Genomic DNA, 22372 nt, shown 5'->3' on the forward strand with positions numbered 1-22372 from the left:
GAGGAGTGGGGGGAGAGTGAGAGTCATGGGGCACCTTGAAAGCTAACAAATTGATTATGGTATGAACCTTTGAGGATTAGCATTAACTTCATTCTGGACTTCAGTCCACAAAAGCTTTTGCCATGATAAAATCTGTTAGTCTTCAATAGGCCCCAAGACCTTTGGTTGGTTTTGGTGCAACAGTCTGCACAACTACCCCTCTAAAAATGGGGATGGGGAAAACCTCTTCCCTTTCTAGTATGTATTACAGAATCACAAATAAGTTTGGCTTGTAATTTGTTGGAGCCTAAGAAGTCTGTTTATAAGAAAACATCCTACAAAGTTTCTAAATTATTAATTCTCACATTGGCATACTGGAGTCTCTTTAATTATGTCAGTTTCACCATTTCTGCTAAATTCTACTTTCAGGATGGGCATTGTAGTCCACCAACGTCTGGAAGACAGCATTACAGAGTTTAGGACAGGGTGACCCAGATGTTGTTGGACTACAATGCCCATCCTGAAAGATGAGCATGCTGGCTGTGACTGATGGGAGTTGGAGTGCAACAGTATCTCCCAGTACTATAGGGCATAATCAACTCTATACCATTAATCAACATACGTTTCTATTGGGTATTAGTGAAAGGTGTTATGCAATTCTACCTCCCGTATTTGTTTTGTTTCTTCATAACAAAACCACTACTGATCTCAACAAGTCCTTTTTCTATTTGCTTAGTTTTCTGTGCAAATCCATACTGTTTATCACCAGCATTCAGAGTTACCATATTTTTCTGTGTATAAGATGCCCCCATGTATAAGATGTCCCCTATTTTGGGGGACTCCAAATTAAGAAAACACCCCTCAGCACTACCAGTGTATAAGATGAGCCCCCATTTCAAACTTAATTTTTTGGTAAAAAAACAAAAACAAAAACCTAGTCTTATACAGTACATGGAAAAATATGGTATATGCAGAGGTTCTGTGTAGCTGCCATGGCTAACGGCCCTTGATAGCTGTCAGGGGGACTCCCTACAGGGAGCCTCCCCCCCCCGTCATCCTGACCAGCACTTCGCCCAGCGACAGCACGAGCTGCGAGTCAGGAGAAGGGAATGAGGAATGGAGCGGAATGGAGAGAGGGCTCAGTGAGGCGTCTGAGCCCTGGCAAAGCTATGGGCAACAGAGTGTGCAGGAGGGGCTCAGAGATGCATCAGAGCCTTGGCACCGCTCTGGTCGAGGGTCAGCAGATGAGGGGCTCAGCGAGACATCGGAGCCCAGGCGCCGCCCCAGCCAGCAAGAGGGGAGACCTTGCCTTCCGGCGCCCGAATTGAGGCTGCGCCCACACGTAGGGTGAAGGGGCGGCGTTTTGGGGTGCCCAGGCTTTTATGCTGGCCGAAAAGCAGACGGAAGCCATTGCTGGGTTCTGAAAGTGACTAGGCGGTCATGTTTTCTGCTATCTCTGCATTGTAAATAGTAAGCACAATAAAACTCTTAAAGACAGAGCGGACTGGAGCATCTTTACTCGAGAGTAGCCGCAACAACCCCCTGACAATAGCCTCCCCAAATTTGGTGCCCCCCAGATATTTTGAGCTATAACTCCCATCACCCCCCCATTCATCATACTGGCTGAAGCTCTTGAGAGCTGTAGTCCAAAACATCTGTAGTGCAGCAGCTTGCAGAAGACTGCCCTTGATAGATTCATATTCCATGAATTTACATAATCCTTCTTAAAGCTATCTAAGCCAGCAGCTACCATCTTATGGTAGGAAATTATTTGAGTTTATTAAGCAGTATGTGAAGAAGGCCCTTCTTCCTGTGAGTCTTGCATGCAGCTTCATTGGGTGACCCCATATTAAACTGTTAGGACAGGAGGAGAAAAGTTCCTCTCTATCCACCCTTTTGCCATGGTTCATAATTCTATAAACCTTTGCCCTCTTTCTTTTTCTTTTCTTTTTTCCTAAAGTGAGTAATCCCTAATATTAAGTTATGCACTTACACAGTGTATAGGCCAGGCACCCCCAAATTGCGGCCCTCCAGATGTTTAGGCCTATAACTCCCATGATCCCTAGCTAACAGGACCAGTGGTCGGGGAAGATGGGAATTGTAGTCCAAAACATCTGGAGGGCCGAAGTTTGGGGATGCCTGGTATAGGCATAACATACCCCAATATATAGGAGCTATCTTTCCCAAAAGATCAATAATAATTCTGTTTGCTCCATCCATTAGGGTGGTGTACATGAAGGTCCTCTCTCCATGATCCATCCAGGAGCTGCTTCAGCATAGTTGTTGCACTGGTATCAGATCTTATCCCTTCACGCCATGCTGGGGATAATGAGATGAATTCTCCAAGTCTAAGAAGAGAATGTATCATAATTTTAAAGCCACAGCCAAGACCAGTTGGAAGGGAGGTGTCATGGGGTAGGGTGCTGCTGAACAATTGCTAAATCTGAAGCAGGCTTTGATAATTTAAGTGGTTTAAAGCAGAACAAAAAGTTATTCTAAAATGTACCATTTAATTAAATGCCTGTTTTCCACACTCATTATACATCAAGCTGACAACTGAAATCCTTTAATCTGATGCAGGCAGCTATTTAGGCTCCTTTCATTGTAATTCGCAGCTCAGCTTCATTCTCTCCACTTTAGCTGCATGTGCAAAGAGCATCTTTTAATCTGATGCTATCTCTTTGGAGCACTTGCAGATGGGCTTGTTTTTTCAGACTCAGCGTGGTTCACTTCTAACACACACATGCACACACCACTTTGGTGAGAGTAAAAGTGTTTCACTTTTGCAATGCAGAGGATTTGCATGATCATATTAAATAACAACCATTTCTATAATTCACTGTACATTACAAATACTTTCTCCTCCTGGGCATTTATCCTGACAACAAGCATTCTGGAGTAGCATCTTCAAACAGTTTTTCAGAAAGGGAACATGTGCTGTGTCCAAGGCCACACATTGGATTCATGACCAACTGAAATGAAATTTTTGCATGATTCTGAAAACCTGACTGAGTGATTGATCTAAGAAATCTTAAGTCTCTAGTTCAGTCTAGTCAAGGGGTTGCCAACCCTTTTGGGTCCATGGAAACATCTGCAAACAGGAGAAATTGGTGCATTCCACCCCTCACTCAACCTAGCACACACCACAGTCTAGTCTACTGACTCCAATAAATGCTTCTTTCATGCTTAATTTCAGCAGCATGGGGGTACAGGACCTTGCAGGCACCGGGGAAGACTTGTACAGGTGAGCCTGCAAGTCTGGAGGTGTACATGGGGCAGCCAGGGCTATGTGATAAGAGCCTTTAAAAAAAAACAATAACCCACGCTCAGCCATTCAGCAGAGAAGGTGGAGTGGGAGAGTGTGTGTTATGAATATGCTACTCCTGAACTCCTGACTGGTGAGATTTTAGAATATTGGATTGGGGAGAGGGACTGCATGTGTAGTGTCTGTCCAGATACAGGATTTCCCCTTTAGCTGGGGATATTAACATATATTGCAGAAGCTCTCCAGCTGGATCAGAGCAAATGTCTTGCTGGTGCCTTTAAGGAGTCACAGTTTTGTTTTGTTTTTAATTAAAGATTTTCTTGATTTACAAAAGTGTGTGCAATGTCTCTCGTAACATTTTTACAAATCAGTTTCATTTGTTGAGACATTGGGAAGAAAAGGGGGAAAGAGGTAGATGGGGGAAAGATGGGTGGAGTTGGGGTCAGGGGATGATGTTTCTATTTTACTTAATATATGTGGGGGGGGCTTGTCAGCGTCGCTTGTGCAGGTTATCTGCTGTTCGCTTGTGGTGAGAGATGTTGGAGTTGGCCTAGGGTATGTGTGTTCATTTGTGATTGGCTGTGGTGGTTTTTGTTTCGTGTGTGCATAGGGTTGGTGGGTGTTTTGCATCAAGTTAGCCATATTTATTTGTATACTGTTGGTGGATTTTTGTCATTGTCTTGTTGGGCTGTGTATGTGATAAAGGGTAGCCATACCGGGGTGAAGCCGTCTTCTTCTATTTCTCCCCGTGTCAGTTTCAGCTTATTGGTTAATTTTTCTAGTAGGGCTGTTTCCCACTATTTGGTACCATCTATCCATGTTTACTCTTGACAGGTCTCTCCAGTGTCTGGTTATGGTGTTTCTGGTTGCTGAGAGTAAGTGGGTTATGAGTTCTTTGTGGTGTAAGTGTGCATTATTGTCTTGAAAGACGTTTAGTAAGCCCAGTTCTGGGGTCATTTCTAATGTTTGCCTGGTTATTTTACATATTTCTCATATGGTTGTTGTCCAGAATAGTTGGATTTTGGGGCACTCCCACCACATGTGGAAATATGTGCCTGTTGAGGTACACCCTCTCCATCATTTTGGTGAGGTTCCTGAGCGCATTAGCGCTAGTTTTCTTGGTGTTAGGTACCACCTGTAGGTGAGTTTCAGGGTGAGTTCTTTCCTTTTTGTTGATATGGATTTAAAGGGGGGTTAAGGGGTCACAGTTAAGTATCAACTTGCCAATATATTTTTGTGTGTTTTTCTGTCCCTTGTCTCAATTCATTATATTCAACTGCATTCTTTCTTTAACTAATTCAGTTTAAGAGAAACATGAACTGAATTTGCACAAGTGAATGTGAGTGTCTTGCTCCTGATCTGTAAAACATGGTTGGAATCCATTGTACTCAGCCTTTGCCACCTGTTAGTTCTTTATGCTAGACTTAAAAACAATCTTTCAGTTGCAACCAGAAAACAAGGACATTCCTCCAGTGCTGTGCCAAAGCTAAGACAGGGCTAACAAATACGGTATTCCCAAACTGCCTTTTGCTTGTAACTTCACATTTTTATTTCCATTCCTGAAGCAGTAACACAATGCACTGTATTTTGAGTGCTAATGTTGATTGAAGCCTTTCTCCCCCTGCAAAAGATGTGCACTTAAGCTGTCAAGAGAGTGAGTGATTGATGGCTGATCTAACTACTATTTGTGTCAAGGTTTTGTCAAGTCATTGTTGTCAAATGCTGCTTTACTGAATATCACACTATCTTCTGGAGTATTCAGTCAAAATGAATTCTATGCCACTATCTCTTTGATATAATGCTCAATACCTTGCGTCTACATTCTGAACCAGGAAATGGCCTTTTATTCAGTGTAAATGAATAGCTGTGATTCCTGATCAATGTACAAAGGGTTATAGGGCATTGTTGGATCTGTAGTTGTGAAATGTTCTTTTTTTTAAAAAAAAAGAAAAAGTTGAAATGAAAAATCTGCTTGGTTAAGAGTGTGCTTTTTATAAGTATTTATTCAGCAGACATGCTTTGGTACAAAAGCTCTTAATGAACTGATACAATCCAAAATTAAAAATCCAAAAATGAACAGCAATATGCATTTACATTTAGTGTAGCCTCCACTCCTTGATGTGTTGTTACAGTACAGTGGTGCCTTGCTAGATGAATGTAATTCGTTCCACGGGTCTTTTCTTATAACGAAAAATTCGTCTAGCGAATCCCATAGGAATGCATTGAATTTTTTTTTTAATTTTTTTTCCCCCATAGGAACGCATTAATTGAATTTCAATGCATTCCTATGGGAAACCGCGATTCGCTAGACGAATTTTTCATAAAACGAATTCGTCTAGCGAGGCAACCTCCGCTCGAAAAATCATTTCGTTAAGCGGAAATTTCGTTAAGCAGGGCATTCGTTAAGCGAGGCACCACTGTATATGTACAGTGGAAAACAAAGATGCTTAGCCACATCTTATATGACGGGATATAACTGATTTCCCTCCCGACCTGTACCCCATTTCTGCTGTAGTTTTGTGTACACTCAACTTGAAAACATGTGGACAGTTTCTAGTATTCATCTTCTATCATAAGGACTAGTCCCTTATTCACATTTTAAAATAAAAGATGTTAAGAATTGTAAGGAAGCAACTTTTATTAGTTCTAAGAAATAAAGTTTTGTTCTAAGAAATAAAGTTTTGTCCACTGTCCCTCAGACCTTGTGGGGGGCTGGACTATATTTGGGGGGGGGGAATGAATGAATTCCTATGCCCCACAAATAACCCAGAGATGCATTTTAAATAAAAGAACACATCCTACTCATGTAAAAACATGCTGATTCCTGGACCGTCCGTGGGCCAGATTTAGAAGGCGATTGGGCCGCATCCGGCCCCCGGGCCTTAGTTTGGGTACCAGGGGCGTACCCAGGATCAAAACTGGGGGGGGGGCAAGCCATGGTCATTCAGGGGTGGGGCCAAGGCACGGGAGGGGCCACAAAGTGGGAATGTGGACGGGGCTACAGGGCCAGCGGGCCCGATAACTCTGCGGCGGCGGCTGCAGCCGCTAAATGAACCCCCTAAACTCTCTCACGCGAAACCCCCCTGCTCTGAAGCAGGGCCGTCTCTAGGCCCGGGTCCGGTGGCGCGGGGCGCCAGGCCACCAGGGGCGCCACCAGGGGTGCAGATTTAGGAATAAAATTTACATGGGTAAGGAAGTAAGAAGTCCACACCCTGGCAGTTTAAATTCCTTAGCTATTGATTGGATTGGCTCTATAGAAAGACAAGAAGAAATGCATTTTTCCTAGGCATGTGCTTGAGATGCTTTTTGTTACAGGGTGTGCATATGTGTCAATCACACAAGGGCCACTTTTCTGTGGCTTCTTCACACTCCATTACAGGAATTCCAGTAAAGCTTGGAATGTACTATCACAAGATATAGCAAAGGTGATTAACTTTTAGGCTTAGGGCCCTCGTATTTACGGGACCACCTCTCCTGGTATGCCCCACAGAGGACCTTAAGGTCCATGAATAACCATAGTTTACAGCAGTGGTCCTCAACCTTGTGCTTCCAGATGTTTTGAGACTGCAATTCCCATCATCCCTGACCACTGGTCCTGCTAGCTAGGGATCATGGGAGTTGTAGGCCAAAAACATCTGGAGGCCCAAGGTTGAGGACCACTGGTTTAGAGGTCCCGGGCCCTAAGGAAGTCAGACTATCCTCCACCAGGACCAGGGCCTTTTCTATGATGGCTCCGACCTGGTGGAATGCTCTGTCCTCTGAGACTAGGGCCCTACATGATTTAACCTCCTTCTGTAGGACCTGTAAGACAGAGCTATTCCACCTGGCCTTCAATTTAAATCTAGCCTGATCTTTTATTCCCCTTCTCTTCTCTTCCCTCCTCTTCTCTTCCCTCCCCCTCCCCTTTTTATGAAGATTACCCGCTCTGGGACCCCACAGCTAACTCTCCCCTGGCCTCCTCACTGGCCCAAGTAGGACTAATTTAGCCAGCTAGCCCTGTTGACCATCTAATATTTATTGGATGGGTTTTCCCCAAAATTGATTTTTGAACTTTGAATTTTATTGTTATTAATGTTTTTATACTGTATTTTATGCTGTTCTTATGTTGTATCATAATTACGTGTTTTAAATTTGTTGTTAGCTGCCCTGAGCCCGGTTTCTGAACCGGGAAGGGAGGGGTATAAATAAATAAAAATTATTATTATTATTATTATTAATTTTAAAAAGCTATTAGTGGCTGATAATTTTGATCCTCAAAGGGAGGAAAAATAGATAAAGTATACATTTCCTCAAAGGTGGCCAAAATCTGAATTCTTTTGCTTGTGATTTTTATATCATGGTAGATTCCAGTTTTAGCTCTAGAAAATGAAAATCCATACCTTCAAGCATTCCTTTCTCTCTCCTGTTTGCAGGTTGTTAAAGGCCTTACATATTTATGGAGTTTAAAAATTTTACATAGAGGTGAGTTGTGGATTTGTTTTTGCATTTTTCTCGTGCATATAATAGTTTGTTTAGTTTCAGAAAAGGAATCCCTGCGATGTATTCAAGATTAACAGGTAGAATGAAGGGTTTTTTGTTTTTGTTTTTTAAGGCAGCAACCTACTTCATCGGTTGCATAAAGTTAACATTTGGCTTGGTGCATATAAGCACAGTCTGGGATGGGATTCGGGGTTTTGGAACAAAGCTGAAAATTGTGGGAGTGGAAATTGTTGATGATGACTGAAATATTATAAATATCATCCAAAGCAAATGAAAAGATGAAAAGCAATTTACATTTTGACATTTCTCTGGCTATGCACCCATCAAGAATAATTTCTCAGAGTGGTATGTGAGCCATATAGTTGTGATTTGGCACCTTACAGCAGCTGTTCAGGTCCTAGTATTGTAGTTCATTATTCCCTGCTTTGGAGCTGATTGGCTTCTTCTGGGTATTGACCAGTCACCAGGGCCTCCCAAATGGATGTCCCACTTGATGTACAGGTGAGAAATATGACAGATGCATCCCATGGTGACAAACTTCTCTTGCTGATGTATCAGCCTGGCCTTTTCAACTGGAGCACCCCAATCCACCATCAGTGCCTGATATGCAGAATGAAAACTATCCAGTGTGAACCCTCAAACTGCAGATTTTGCAAAGCAGAGATAGTCCTACTGAAGCAGCCATATGATCTTTAAATGAGCTAATTTGTGAACCCACCCTTGAGCTCTTAGAATAGCCAGCATCCTCCAGAGGGAGCAGGCAACCAGGGTCAGAACAGCAGCAACGATTTGTCTGCTGTAACTGCTAATGCACAGGGGGTGGTGAAACATACATTCATAGGTAGATATGTTGCTGCTGATAATTATCTCTTAGCAATTCACATTTCAAACAGGGTTTTGTATTGCTCAGTTTCCTTGAACTTTGGAATTCTGCACTCTAATGCTTGCGTGCAATTCAAGTGGAGAGGGTGGCTTTTGTTTTTTTAAAATATTTTGAATAAAATGGATTTTTAAAATATCTATTTGGTATTGAATAAGGCAACTGCATTCAACTTTTTGACCCTCTCCTTGACATTTTTGTAACAGCTAGAAAAGAGTTGCCCACATGCCATTTATCCAGTAGCCTGGTAGAAAATAGCTCAGATGGAGGTGGAATGAAAAGGCATCTGTTCATCCTCCATAAGGCTTGTCTCATATAAATAATTGGTATTAAGGAAACACTTGTGATGATGGGCACATAATGTTCCATTTTGGCTCTTGTTTAAATTCTTCCACATTCAAAATGGGAAGTATTAATCACAAAACAGATGCTCTGGGAGAACATTGTACACACACACACACACACACACACACACACACACACACACACACAGCTTTCTCTAGGTTGTTTGTTTATTTTCTTGAAGAAATAAAGGTACATTAAGAAAAAATTCCAATAAAAATTGTGGTTGATATTATGTTGCCTGGTTGGTTTTCCACAATTAATGAAGAGTCTTGTTGCACCTAAAAGGCTAGCAATTTTTATTGTGGCAATGTATTAGTCTTTTGGGATGTGGGTGGTGCTGTGGGTTAAACCACAGAGCCTAGGGCTTGCCAATCAGAAGGTCAGCAGTTTGAATCCCCTCGACGGGGTGAGCTCCCGTTGCTCGGTCCCAGCTCCTGCCCACCTAACAGTTCGAAAGCACGTCAAGTGCAAGTAGATAAATAGGTACCGCTCCAAGCGGGAAGGTAAACGGCGTTTCCGTGTGTTGCTCTGGTTCGCCAGAAGCGGCTTTGTCATGCTGGCCACATGACCTGGAAGCTGTACACCAGCTCCCTCGGCCAATAACGCGAGATGAGCACCGCAACCCCAAAGTCGGTCACGACTGGACCTAATGGTCAGGGGTCCCTTTATCTATTAGTTTTTTAAGGTACTACAGTACTCTCTGTTGATTAATGCTTTTCCTCTGGAAATTGTTTCCACTCTCTGTCTGTTTTTAAGATTTAGATAAATCTCACTCTAGAGCAGAGATGGCAAAACACGCACCCTACCCAAGAGCTTATGGCCCCTATTTGGGACATTTTTGAAGAATGTAAATCTCCACCCCCAGCACAACTGCATGCCATGCGTTTAGCTTAGAGGTGGGGACCTTCTGGGCAACCTTCAGAAAGCCAAATGCATTTGTGGGTGGGTTCAAGGGGAAAACTGGGTCCAGTGACTAATGCAAATTATAAGGTCTGGCTCAGCAGATAAGATTGGGTTTTTTGGAAGGCACAGCCGCAGAACAACAAGAAAAGCTCTTAGGCATTGGAGAATTAATTGGTACATAATACGATCAAAATATGAGTCCCATATGAGTGTGGATGAGCCCTAAGCCTGCAAGCACAGGTGTGTGTGTGTGTTTCAAATAAACTTAGTACAGCAGCCACAAAACTTTGTCCCTTTTTAAATGATAAGCTATATATAGTAAACTATATTTAATGTAGTGTGAATGCTGTATGGCTTTGCTTCCTTATCATGTGTTGCTGTCCCCTTACAGATGTGAAGCCCTCAAATATGTTGGTGAACACAAGAGGCCAAGTCAAGTTATGTGACTTTGGGGTCAGCACACAGGTACCTTCGTTTCTTCTGCTCTTTCATATATATCCCTCCTGTTAGCTCATGTTTTCCAGACTGGCCACAAGACAAGCAGAGCCCCTTGCAAGCAAGCTTGGCTCTGCTGGGAATGGGGATTCATCCCTTTTCTCTCTTTTTTTAATCTCCTGGTGACTTTTCTTCATCAGAATATGATTGTTCATTGTTTAATGACAGTAAAAACTGCTGATATTGTAATTACTACTTACGAATAGCAAACTTCATTGATATGCAGCTTGGCTCTGAAAGCGTTTGGATCAAACAAAAGGGAGGGCAGAGCGGGAGGATCGCCTGGGGAGCCCAACTGGCCCACAGTAAAAATTAATATTGGGAGCAACAATGGTGGTGGGCTTCAACAATGTGCAGCACAAATTTTAATTAATTTCCATTTTGGGCTTCCCTTGAGAACCTCTGTGATACTGACCCATGAGCTTGCTGCAATGTTGAATTGAATTGTAGCCACCTTTCCTCCCAGCCAAACATGAGGACCAAAGAGAAGGTCACTGCTGCATTATACGTTGTCAAAGTCTGTTGTCCCTCCAGCATATTTAGTGTTCATTCCAGCCTGATAATGAAGGTGGCTTTATTCACATCTTGAGCCAGCTGACAGTGGGGGGAGGAGGACAGCTGACTGGATGTGCTGAAAATAAAATAAAATAAAACCCTCCTTCCAATTGACTATTTATATCCAACTGGTTGGTGGAGCACTAAAATCTCGAAGCATCCTGTTTAAAAGAGAATTGTCTTTAAGGTTATCTGCCATAAAGTGAAATACTGTGGTTGTTTTAAATTAGGGCCCTTGTTCAAAAGGAAAGAGAGATTTAATCATTTTTAATGCCTTCACAGGCAAATTTGTTTCCTCACACACACATACACACTTTATATAATTTTTAGCTGATTTATACATGGAATGATTGTAGGTTAAATGAGGAATAATTGCCCGTTTTATTCCCACATTATCTTTATATGGCTCTAACAGGCTGTTTTGTCTGATAGCTGGTGAATTCCATAGCCAAGACGTATGTTGGGACAAATGCTTATATGGCGGTAAGTAAATGTATGCAGATACTTCTGTTGCAGACAAATAGCCTTTGATGGGCTGCTCAGTTTTGTCTGTAGTTTTTAGTTTCTTCTACTGTTAGGTGTCTTAAATCTTTCTTAGTAAACAGATATGGAAATAAGGAAACAGTATTTTTTAAAATGTGACATGAGGAATACCGTAGTAATATAAAAAGCTAAAGTGCACATACCAAACTCCTGTGCCTGCAAGGTCAGCTCATTCCCTTTGACGGATGAGGCAGCTCTGTGGGTGCTCCATGCGCACAGGGGGTTTGGGTGTGCAGAAAAGGAGCATGTGTGGTTCATGAGAGATCCACCTAATTTGGGGAGATTTGTGTTCAGTTCAGCATGAAGGCCATAGAATCATAGAGTTGGAAGAGACCACAAGGGCCATCCAGTCCAACCCCCTGCCAAGCAGGAAACACCATCAAAGCATTCTTGACATATGCCTGTCAAGCCTCTGCTTAAAGACCTCCAGAAAAGGAGACTCCACCACACTCCTTGGTAGCAAATTCTACTGCCGAACAGCTCTTACTGTCAGGAAGTTCCTGTCCGCTTCTTCAGTGTAACTCGGGGTTGTAAAAATATTGGGGAAAGTGATACAGAAATAATAGAACATGAACCCAATAAAAATTATTCTTGGTTGTGATTTGAAGCTCTTGGGTGGGGGTAACATGTGGGCTGTTGCTATGCAGCATGTGGGCTGTTGCTATGCAGGAAGGGTGGGGGGTGGCAAGGGGGTGGGGGTGGATTGTAATTCTTGACTTGCTGCTGTTAAGAGTCTCTAGGACCTTGATAGGAAACCTCACAGGCTAAGCGAGTACTTTCCTAGTAAGCTTTTTGGTGCCTCTTCAGGTACTAAAGAGAACAGAAGTGTGAGAGATCAGCCTCTGCAAATGGTCGGCAGCATAAAGCCTATGGATTGGCCTTTTTGCTTTTGCCTGGTCAGCTGTAACAGTTGTTCCTGCCTTCTGGTGTTCATGCTCAGGTGCAGCCATCCTCTGGCTGAAGCTGATAGGAGATGTAGTCCGAAACAGCTGGGGGCACCAGGTTGGGGAACATTGTTCTAGTGCATGCCCTCATTCCATTCCTACCTCTGGCATATAGTTCAGTGTTCCGGGCATCTTGAGAATAGAGGTTATGAATATGTGACTTTTAATTGTGCTTGGGCATGTGCACAGGTTAAAAAGGTAAAGGTACCCCTGACGATTAGGTCCAGTCGCAGATGACTCTGGGGTTGTGCGCTCATCTCGCTCTATAGGCTAAGGGAGCCGGCAATTGTCCGCAGACAGCTTCCAGGTCAGGTGGCCAGCATGACTAAGCCGCTTCTGGCGAACCAGAGCAGCACACGGAAACGTCATTTACCTTCCCACCGGGGCGGTACCTGTTTATCTACTTGCACTTGACGTGCTTTCAAACTGCTAGGTGGGCAGGAGCAGGGACCAAACAACAGGAGCTCACCCCATTGCAGGGATTCAAACTGCCAACCTTCTGATCGGCAAGCCCTAGGCTCTTTGCTCAAATGCTAGTCCAAATGACAGAGATTGGCCTCTGCCATTCTGGGACTCTGCCGGCACCACAGATGAAGGTGGTTTGTTGGGTTTGCCAAATGCCTTGAGCGCAGGTTCCCCCTTTTCAGGAGCGATGTCATTGCTGTCACTCCATTGCCTCCACCTTTCTGCTTAAAGAGGAAAGATTCCCTGCACTCTAAGCAGGAATATGAGTAATCTTGAATTGTGAATACTGCAGATACTATTTTTTCTTTCTTTTGCAATCATTGATTCACTTCACATTTTTTTAGCCAATGTATTTGGATCACTTAACCTCCTAAAGTACAGAATGGCAAATATGTAAAGGGGCTTAAAAGGTATTGCTTGCCGGTTGCCACATCTCCTCTGAAGCTGGAACACTCTGATTTAAGCAGTAGGAGAACTTCAAACAAATTATTCTACCCAACTCCAGCTTTTCTTCTGGATGACTTTAAATAGCTGTAATAATTAAATTGTATTATTCCTTTTAATGTACAAACCTCGATTACACATCTATTTCCCAGGTGTGCATTAAAGAAATTACTTCTTTTCTTATTGTTTACGGATGACTGTGATGCATCCATCTGTTAATTGAAAAAAGTGAGGATTAAAGCTGTAAGATGTTTTGTCAGTTCTTCTGTTAGGACTGCTTTGCTGCTTGAATGAATTTGTTTCCAGTCATCAGATTTTTTTTGGTGTAATCTTGAAAGAAAGGGGGGGATGCATATAACACTAGGAACGAAGAGAGGGACAGAACTGTATCCTGTTCCATCTGGTGCACAGGAGATGAGATGGACAGATGTAACTGTTTTGTGGGCTCCTTACAGCGCCTTTGTTGTTTGGAGGGCTGACATGGGACTGAGCAGAATGCAAACAGCAGAAGCCAATTGACTTGGTCTCAAACTAAGAAGAGCTTGTAACACAAAACAGATGCAACAGTCCCCACATATATCTAAGCTTCACTTTGTGAAATTTATACCAGGAGTAGCTTACCTTGGATACACACACTTTTCCAAAGAGTTGAGCAGCAGCTTTTTCTTGTTAGTAACGTTTCTGCACCTTCATTAGTGAAGGAAATTGTCCTTCTCCCCCCACCCACCCACTGCTTCAAGCTCTCTGCTCAAGGAGGTGTTCAGAGGGGCACATTTCGTGGTGGATCAGGTGTCTCATGGCTGGCCTTCTGTCACCTGGCGTGGAAGCAACTCAGAAACATTGCCTGTCAAGGATGCTTTTGCCCTCCCTCTGGCCTTTCAGCTGTGGTGCTGGCAGTTCACTGTAACAAATTTGCAAGCTGGTGCCTAACCAACATGGCTGTATGGATACTGTGATACAAGTTCCTACCTGGAATCAATCTTCTTCTTAATAGAATGATTGTTGCTTAAAATTATACTGTGAAAAAAGGTTAAAGGCAGACAAATCCCTACCCTAACAGATCTGAAGCAGGGATGGCAACCTGACAGTTTGATCTGCCCACAGAGCCATTCTGCTTGTTCCCTAGTGGGAACCAAATTTCAATCAAGGTATGGAGGAAAACATGCCAGTAATTCAGGTTGCAAGTAATAATAATACATAATCCTCCAAAGTTGAGTGGCAGAGAGATTCCAAAAACCTGTGGGTACAGCTTTATTCTGTGTCCAGGCAATTCAAACTGTGACCTAAGGAAAGCTATGTTCTGTATGAATGATGCAAATTGAGCATATTTGCATAATTTATTTGTGTTTTTTTTAAAAAAATTATTTTGCATAATTTATTCTACTACTTCTAAGTTACAGAGAAGAGCAAGGGATAGGCAGACCACTGAAATATTGTGCTCTGTCCAAACTGGCATTGCTTAGCAAGTGTTTGCAGCCATAAAGGCTAGGAACTTAACTGTTTTTAACGGAAGTTTTTAGGAAGTGAAATTCTGCAGCGCTATTACATTCTGTGCTCTTCCCCCTTTTGCTGCTCCTATAAAATTGCAGCACACATGTGTACTTGCGCAGATTTGATGGCATTTCAACTGACATAGCTGTCAAGTCTCTGAAACCACTCTGAGAGGAAGATTAGAAAGGAGAAAGTGAAGTGCTTTTCGAGAGTAATTTATGGACTTCTGAAATGTTTGTTACCAGAACTGGCCTAAGATGAGCCCTACCAAGGTTGCCCCTGTACATGACAGAGGGGAGATTATTGCCTGTCTGGAGAGCCTGGTTGCTGCCCTCAGTGGCAGGTTGTACAAACTGAGGGAAGAGAAGCAGGCCTGGGAGCTCTCTGGAGGGCAGAAGCTGGAATTGGCTCTACAGGATTAACTGCCTGTAGTTCCCTTCCCTGACTAGCTTTTCATAAAACCATAAGGATATCCCTACTGGATCAGGCTGATGCAGGCCACTAGTCCAGCATCCTGTTCTCGGATTGGCCAACCAGATGCTGCAATGGGAAACCTGCCAGCAGGACCTGAGAGTACAGCAGCCAAAATGTGTATATAAGAGTGGTATTTGAGATGGAATTTATTAATATGTTATTGTAAAATGAATAAAAATTATTTTACAGATACTGATAAAAGAGAGAGAGAGTACAGCAGCACTCTCCCCACTTGTGATTCGCAGTAACAGGTATTTAGAGGCATACTGCCTCTGACAGTGGAGGGATCTAGAGTCTAACCTCCCAGACCCCCAGTTCAGCCCTACAGTCCCATGATAAGCTCAGGACAGAAAAGGCTTGCCTTTCCAGAACACTGCTACTGCTTTGCTTTTGTTTATAGGGACTCAGCTCAGAAGTGCTGTGGTCTGTTCTCTATGTGTGCTTTGCTTCTGGGAGGATTCTGCCTCTGTACTGTCTAGAAGGCTGAGTCTTAAAGACCATTTAGGCCATTGTGTCTGTGTTTTTTACTTAACGTTTACTTGGCGCTAAAAGCTCCTGACCTGGGATTAGCAGCTGAGAGGAAGCATCCTTGAGCACGTTCGACTGGCACTAATTTGGGTGCGTTTGTTTTCTCTAAAGGCTTCTGGGTTATTATAGAGTGGAGGGGAAAAGGAGTTGTGCAAGGTGCCTGAACTAGACAGGTGCATTAACAGCACAGTGGGAAAGAGAGTCTTGTCGAGTCTTTTTATTGTTGCATTTCACACTGTACTTGACCTTGGCAATACTTAGAGCACAGCTTTTGAGTAAAAGAGCTGGCTGGCTATTTTGCGTTCCTTGCTGTCTCAAGCGGTATTAAACTTGCCGCTAATTGGTGTGAGCTGAACTTCTTTTATTTGCAGGTTGCAATGTGCATTAGCTTGGGAACAGTTAAACAAGAGCTGGTTTTCTGTGGACAACCTCCTTGCTTGCTTCTCACATTCATACAGATATGCTAGTAACTTGCATAAGACAGATGTGAGAATAGAGATGCATATGTGAGCAGTGTTGGGAAAGTGATGTCCTGAGTAGTTTAAGGCATCTAATTTTGTTTTGATTGCTTTGTTTTCTATAAGGGTACATTCATTATAACTTTATCAGAGACTCTGGGATAGAAATAGTATTATTGAAGGGTTCGTATAGTGAAGCCTGCTCTTAGGGAGCTCCCAGGAAGTTGCCCTGTGGTAGCATTTTCAGGGGTACTGCAGTTGGAGAGGGCAGCCTCCCCAGTGACATTTTGGCTGCTTAGTTGCAATGAGAGAATGGTGGTCCTGGTGCTGTATAAGAGAAGTCAGAAACACAATGAATGCTAGCCCTGAATAGGTGAGGCTACACATGATGCTGTAACTCCATCCAGTATTGTATGTCACAAGAGTGCACAGTGCAGTTTGGCCATGCTTCACAAAGGTACATACAACTGAGGCTGGCATGCTGCCTTTGGGGCAGTAACTGGGTCAAGCGTGGTATACTTTCTGCTATCCCATTGGCTCCTGGTTTGCAATTCTAAATGCCCCACCGACACTTTGCTGCTCTGACAACCCACCCCAGTCAAGCTGGCCACATGTTTCATGCTTGCTTCCTTGCTCCTCAGCTCCACTCTGAAAAAGAATGCTGTCCTCAAAGCCCAAGCAACCTTTGGCTTATCACCATTCCACTCTCTGCCAGTTGCGCTGCTTGCCCAAACGTTTCCAATTCCACCTCTTAAGTCCCACTCCACGTCTCATTGTATCCTTGTGATACAATTGCCCTCTAAAGTTGCCACTCATACGCTGATTGTGCAGCTAGGATTGTTCCCTCTCCTGCCAACATAACCTACATGAGAACTTATCTTATGGGTCCCAATTAGGAAAGTGAAGAGAAAAGTCCTTAAAAGTCTGCTTTTGCTGTTGAAATAAATTCAGCAGAGTACATGCTTTCAAACATTTTTATCAAAATTTGAGAATCCGAGTTTTCATTTTCCTTCTCTAATTAAGGTTGTGTTTTTATTTCTGGACATTTCATTAGGTTCAGTTATCTCTCCCCATTTGCTTTTTACAGCCAGAACGCATTTCAGGAGAGCAGTATGGGATTCATTCTGATGTTTGGAGCCTAGGGATTTCCTTCATGGAGGTAGGTGCCTTTATATGTTTGTTTTTCAACTATTTAAAAAGAACACAATTGGGTCTTGATTCCTGATTCATGCAGGTTTGGGTGTTTTTAAAGAAATCCTGCATATGAAATTTTTGTATGGGGGAAATAACGTGTGAGCCAAGTAATCCATGTTGATGCCCAAGCCACAGAGGACCACTCCCTCCCTCCCTTCTTTTGAGGGAGAGGCATCCTGTGGAAAGGGGGGCTACTAGAGGACCAGGCATCAACATGGATAGCCCAGCTCACACACCATTTGGGAAGCTAATGGGCGTACAGGGCTATTCTTTGCGGGGGATTTGTAAACCTGTGAACTAGGACTAAGATTACAAAGTGACTGCACTTTGGAGCATCATTTTGCATGTTGAATAGTATTAAACAACCATTGTTTAGTCTCTGTGTTTTATTTAGAAAGGATTTGTTCTTCAGAAAGAAGTTTCTCTTGAGGTTGGAAAGACCCCATACTGGCTACATCTTCTTCTAGCGCCTATGGGTGGGATTCAATGTTGTGCTAAAGCCATTGTTCTATCAACACACGCTTTTCTGCTTGCCAGAGGGAACTGATTTCCCCATCCTCTCCCTGCACTGTTATGCAGGGTTTTTTTTGAGGGAGTGCAAGAGGGAGTTGCACCAGTACAACATCTTAGTTGAATCCAGCCCATAGAATGAACTTAGATTTCATTTCTGTCTCTATTGTTGTTCCATGCCTGCAACTTGGGTTGCCAAATGTTAGGTTGGGCATGCTTCTTAGGTAAGTGAAATAGACCACTCCAGTGCCAGAGAACTGGAGGGTGCAGGAAATGGGGGCTCAGCTCATGCCTATCTTGGTCAGGCCAAAGACATGGGCCAGGTTTTTGTAACATTTTGAGGTATTGCTGTTGCAGTTAAGAGTGTTCACCTGAAGTTTTTTTGGCATGATGAGTAAAATTTGTATATCCTGGCCATCATTAATATGCTTTATGACCTGGGTGGTAATCTACTCTTAGCTGCAACTGCAATTATAATGTGGATAATTCAGAATGTTACAAAACCTGGCCTATGGCTTTGGCTTGACCTGAACCTCCATCCCATGTGTTAAGCTCATTTCTCATCTTGACATACCAAACATAGTTATTATGATAAAATGGGAGAGCCCCTTTCTGCTTCCTGTTGCTAACACTGCATGATGACTTCAGATAACTAATCTGCTTATCTGAACTAAATGTTTGAGTCCTATAGCGGAGATAGTTAAACTTAACACCAGATAGCTTGTGCAAAGAACCCTGGGCCTGGGTAGTGCCATCTCTTTGAACAGGAAGGGTCTGCTTATTGCCTCTTCTTGAACAAACTTCCTTTCCTCTTCTTCGCCTTCTGCTTGCTTTTCTCTCCTGAGTCAGAAGCATGGAACAATTTGTCTCTGTGTGCTTTGTTAATTGGTGTGTCATCTGCTCCTCGGAGACCTCTCCTCAACATGATCGTTGTTTTATTGAAGTGGTTTGAGTGATGTGTTAAATGAGGAGAGCGAGGGAAAATGGCTTTAGAAAGGTGAAGGTGATGCTCCAGGAAGCCATGCAAGGTCATTACCATTAAAGTCACACTGTCTGTTGACACTGGGGTGGGCCAGGGAGCATTTGGAGAGGACAGCTGGAGTTTATGTTGGAATTTCCAAACATCCCTTTTGAGCCAGACTTTGTGTCATTGAGCTAGTGTGTTCCTTAGATCCCTTGGGTAATAAAGCTAAAGAGGTTTTCTCTGCACTTCTTTTATTCAGAAAAAGAAAGGACGCCAGAGCTTAGAAATGTGTCAGAGTCCTTGATCCCACATGCATGCAGTGGGTTGAGGCATTCTGTGAAAGCAGGTGCACTCTCTTCTGCACAATTGCTTCATGTGTGTCAGGGCTGAGATCTAATATTGAAAGTTTCTGGGGTAATCAGGAAAACTGCTGATCCTAGTCTGGGCAACAATCTATACCAACCTTCCCCCACCTGGTGCCCTGCACTGCAAATGTTTGGACCGCAACTCCAAATGGCTGTGTTGCCTGAGGCTAATAGGAGTTGTAGTCCAAAACATCTGGAGGGCCCCAGATAGAGGATGGCTGATATTCTTCTGGATATGGCAATAGACTACTTCTATACTGTAGATTCATTAGACATATGGTAGGGTAATAAAAAGAGAATTGAGACATGTGAGGCCATTTGTTCTGAGCAGCTAATGCATTCTCCTCACTCCTACCAGGCCCTAAAAAAGGCTACTCTTTGCATCGTTGTGTAGGGGAAAAGAACCCAGCCTGACAGCAGTGCAGTAATGCTTCAGAGCCTGCTTGAACTCTGTTGTCAACCTGAAATTTATTTTAGTCTTCTAAGCTTGGAGCAAAATGTGTGGATCTGCCTGCTACTAAGTCAGACTATTTATCCATTTTGCTCAGTATTGTGTACCCTAAACTACCCTTCATGTTTATATTCTCACTTTTTAAAAAGTGTGTATAACTGGGTTGCTTCCATCTTGAAGGAAAAGAAACTGCAGGACACAATTGTATCTTAAATCTACTTTATTTTGAGGGGGAGGGGGAGTAAACAGCAAACAGCAAATGGGCCTTATGCAGGTTTTAACCCAGAGAATATCTGAGAAAATCCATGGAAGAGAGAGGGAAGCTTAGAATGTGTTACATACATTGCAGATGTAGATACATGAGAAAGCTATAGTTAGTGGTAGAGCATGTGCTTTGCTCATGAAAGGTCCCAGGTTCAGTTGCTGGCATTGCCAGGACTGGGAAGAAACATTGTTTGTCAGAGCCTTTGGAAAGCTGCAGCCAGGCCGAGTAAATGGTTCTTGGCTGAATGGACCAGTTGTTTGACATGGTATTAGGCAGCACCATATGATCAAGCCTCCCTAAGCTACAGTTCACTCTGACAAGCCCACAGTAGGGGGACTTCTCCTTTGGAGGGTGTTAATTCCTTGGAGGTGCAAGTCCTGGCCCAGTACAGGTTGAAAATTAAGCCTTTCACAATTTATTTCCCAATAAATCCTACTACTATTACTAGCCACGATGGCTGTGTACTGTCTCTGCTATCAGAGGCAATATCCCTCTGAATGCCGGTTGCTGGGAAATACAGGTGGGGAGAGCTTTTTTGTACTCAGGTCTTCCCTGGGGCATCTGGGTGGCGACTGAAGGAACAGAATGCCAGACGCCAGTCTGCTCCAACTAGACTTTTCTTGTACAGTGGTACCTCGGTTTAAGTACACAATTGGTTCCAGAAGTCTGTACTTAACCTGAAATGTACTTAACCTGAAGCGAACTTTCCCATTGAAAGTAATGGAAAGTGGATTAATCCGTTCCAGACGGGTCCGCGGAGTACTTAAACTGAAAGTACTCAAACTGAAGCGTACTTAAACCGAGGTATGACTGTACTCTTAACATTAGTTTGGGGTGGGCTGCTTTATCTCCATGGGAAATGTTTTGGTTGAAGTGGCTGGCCTTTCTTGAAATGTTCTTGCTGCAAAAACTGAAGCATGAGGGTTGGTGGGTTTCCCCCCTTTCCTGGTGCTATTAAAAAAGATAAATTGGACAGCAACAAGCAAGGCATGAGGCATCTCTTGGGACCTAGTTATGAGTCCTGTAATATTGTGCTGGGACCACTGTTGTCTCCTTTGTGTTGTAAAACCTCCCCAGAGCTTTTTTCAACGATTGTTAGGGGTGTTTTGTTTGAGCTTCTTCTCCATGTTGCCATTTCTGTCTGGTCACCAGAAAGTGGCATTTTTCTAGTACATACCATGCAGGGGCAGGGTGACAAAACAGCTGATGGTATTACACTAAAAAGTGTTATACAAAACTCATTAACCCGCATAGGGATTTAGTGAGAGTTGCGAACAGGCCTATCAGAAATGGCGGAGTGTGTGTGGGGTGGGCTTAAGCTAATTGGGAGAACCTGATTGGAGGGGCTGGCTGTCTCTGGGGAGAATGGCATGTATCCAATTTTGATTGACAAGGGGATCTTTTAAATAGTCAGCGTCCCTGGGGTTCAGCTCCATTCCTGCTAGTGAATTTGATCTCCCTCCCGCCCACCTCCTTTTTTCCTGCAGGTTTAGGTTGACCTTGCTATGGTACTGCCTGTATTCAGGGGTCAGTAGGAATTTTTTCCATTTGGCTGATTGGCTGTTGCCACTTGGTTTTTCGCCTACTGCTTAGCAATAGTCACAGCTTGTTAGGGTTGGCAGGTTAGGCTTTGGTTGATGAGTTTGGGAGGGGCATCGCATGGAGGTGCATGCCCCTCAGTGGTTGCTCTTATAGAAGTATTCCGTTAAAGGAATCCTGGGGCTCCGGGGCTCTAGTCTTTACACCCCCGCACGGTGCGGGGCTGGGGCCTATACAGAGCACGAGCCTTGGGGAACATTTCTGGAGGGGGAGATTGCCTGTTGCTCAGTTATCTCCTCCACCATGCAGTGTTTACTTGACTTGCCTATTGCAGGAAGTCAGAGCTGGTCCTGTCCCACCGTGGGGCAGAAGATTAACCAAAGCCTAAGGCCAACACTCAAAATTAATTGTAATTTTAAATAAAGTTGTGGCCAAAATTATGCCAAAACAAAAACCTAAAATAACGTGTCGGTCTGAGTTATTGGTTGGGAATTTCTGGGGGGTCTTGGCTCGCAAATCATTATTATTAGTTATCTTCAGCGTTATCAATAACAGTATAATCTAGGAATGCCCTTGTGTCCATCACTGGCTCCGAATGACTTAAAACAATGCAACCCTCAGTATTGCAGTGGTAGATCACATGTTTTGCATGCAGAAGGGCCCATACTCAATTTCCAGGTCACACTGGGAAATATTCCTCCCGAAACCCTGGAGAGCAAGACCATTAGTGTAGGTCATTCCCAAACTTCGGTCTCCAGTTGTTTTTGGACTACAATTCACATCATCCCTGACCACTGGTCTTGCCAGCTAGGGATGATGGGAGTTGTAGTCCAAAA

The 22372-nt window shown here is 43.4% G+C and overlaps 1 protein-coding gene across 3 annotated transcripts in view; it reads left to right on the top strand.

Moving 5' to 3' along the window:
* MAP2K5 (mitogen-activated protein kinase kinase 5) overlaps positions 1-22372 on the top strand; it is a 134443-nt gene that overhangs the window by 47163 nt on the left and 64908 nt on the right. For all 3 annotated transcript variants that reach the window (XM_035132287.2, XM_060282474.1, XM_035132289.2), the window contains exons 13-16: positions 7657-7705; positions 10243-10316; positions 11334-11384; positions 17336-17407. In XM_035132287.2, the coding sequence (XP_034988178.2) occupies positions 7657-7705; positions 10243-10316; positions 11334-11384; positions 17336-17407 (246 nt within the window). The remainder of the gene's footprint in view (positions 1-7656; positions 7706-10242; positions 10317-11333; positions 11385-17335; positions 17408-22372) is intronic.

Source organism: Zootoca vivipara, chromosome 14 (genome assembly GCF_963506605.1).
Source record: "Zootoca vivipara chromosome 14, rZooViv1.1, whole genome shotgun sequence".
Taxonomy (NCBI): Eukaryota; Metazoa; Chordata; class Lepidosauria; order Squamata; family Lacertidae; genus Zootoca; species Zootoca vivipara.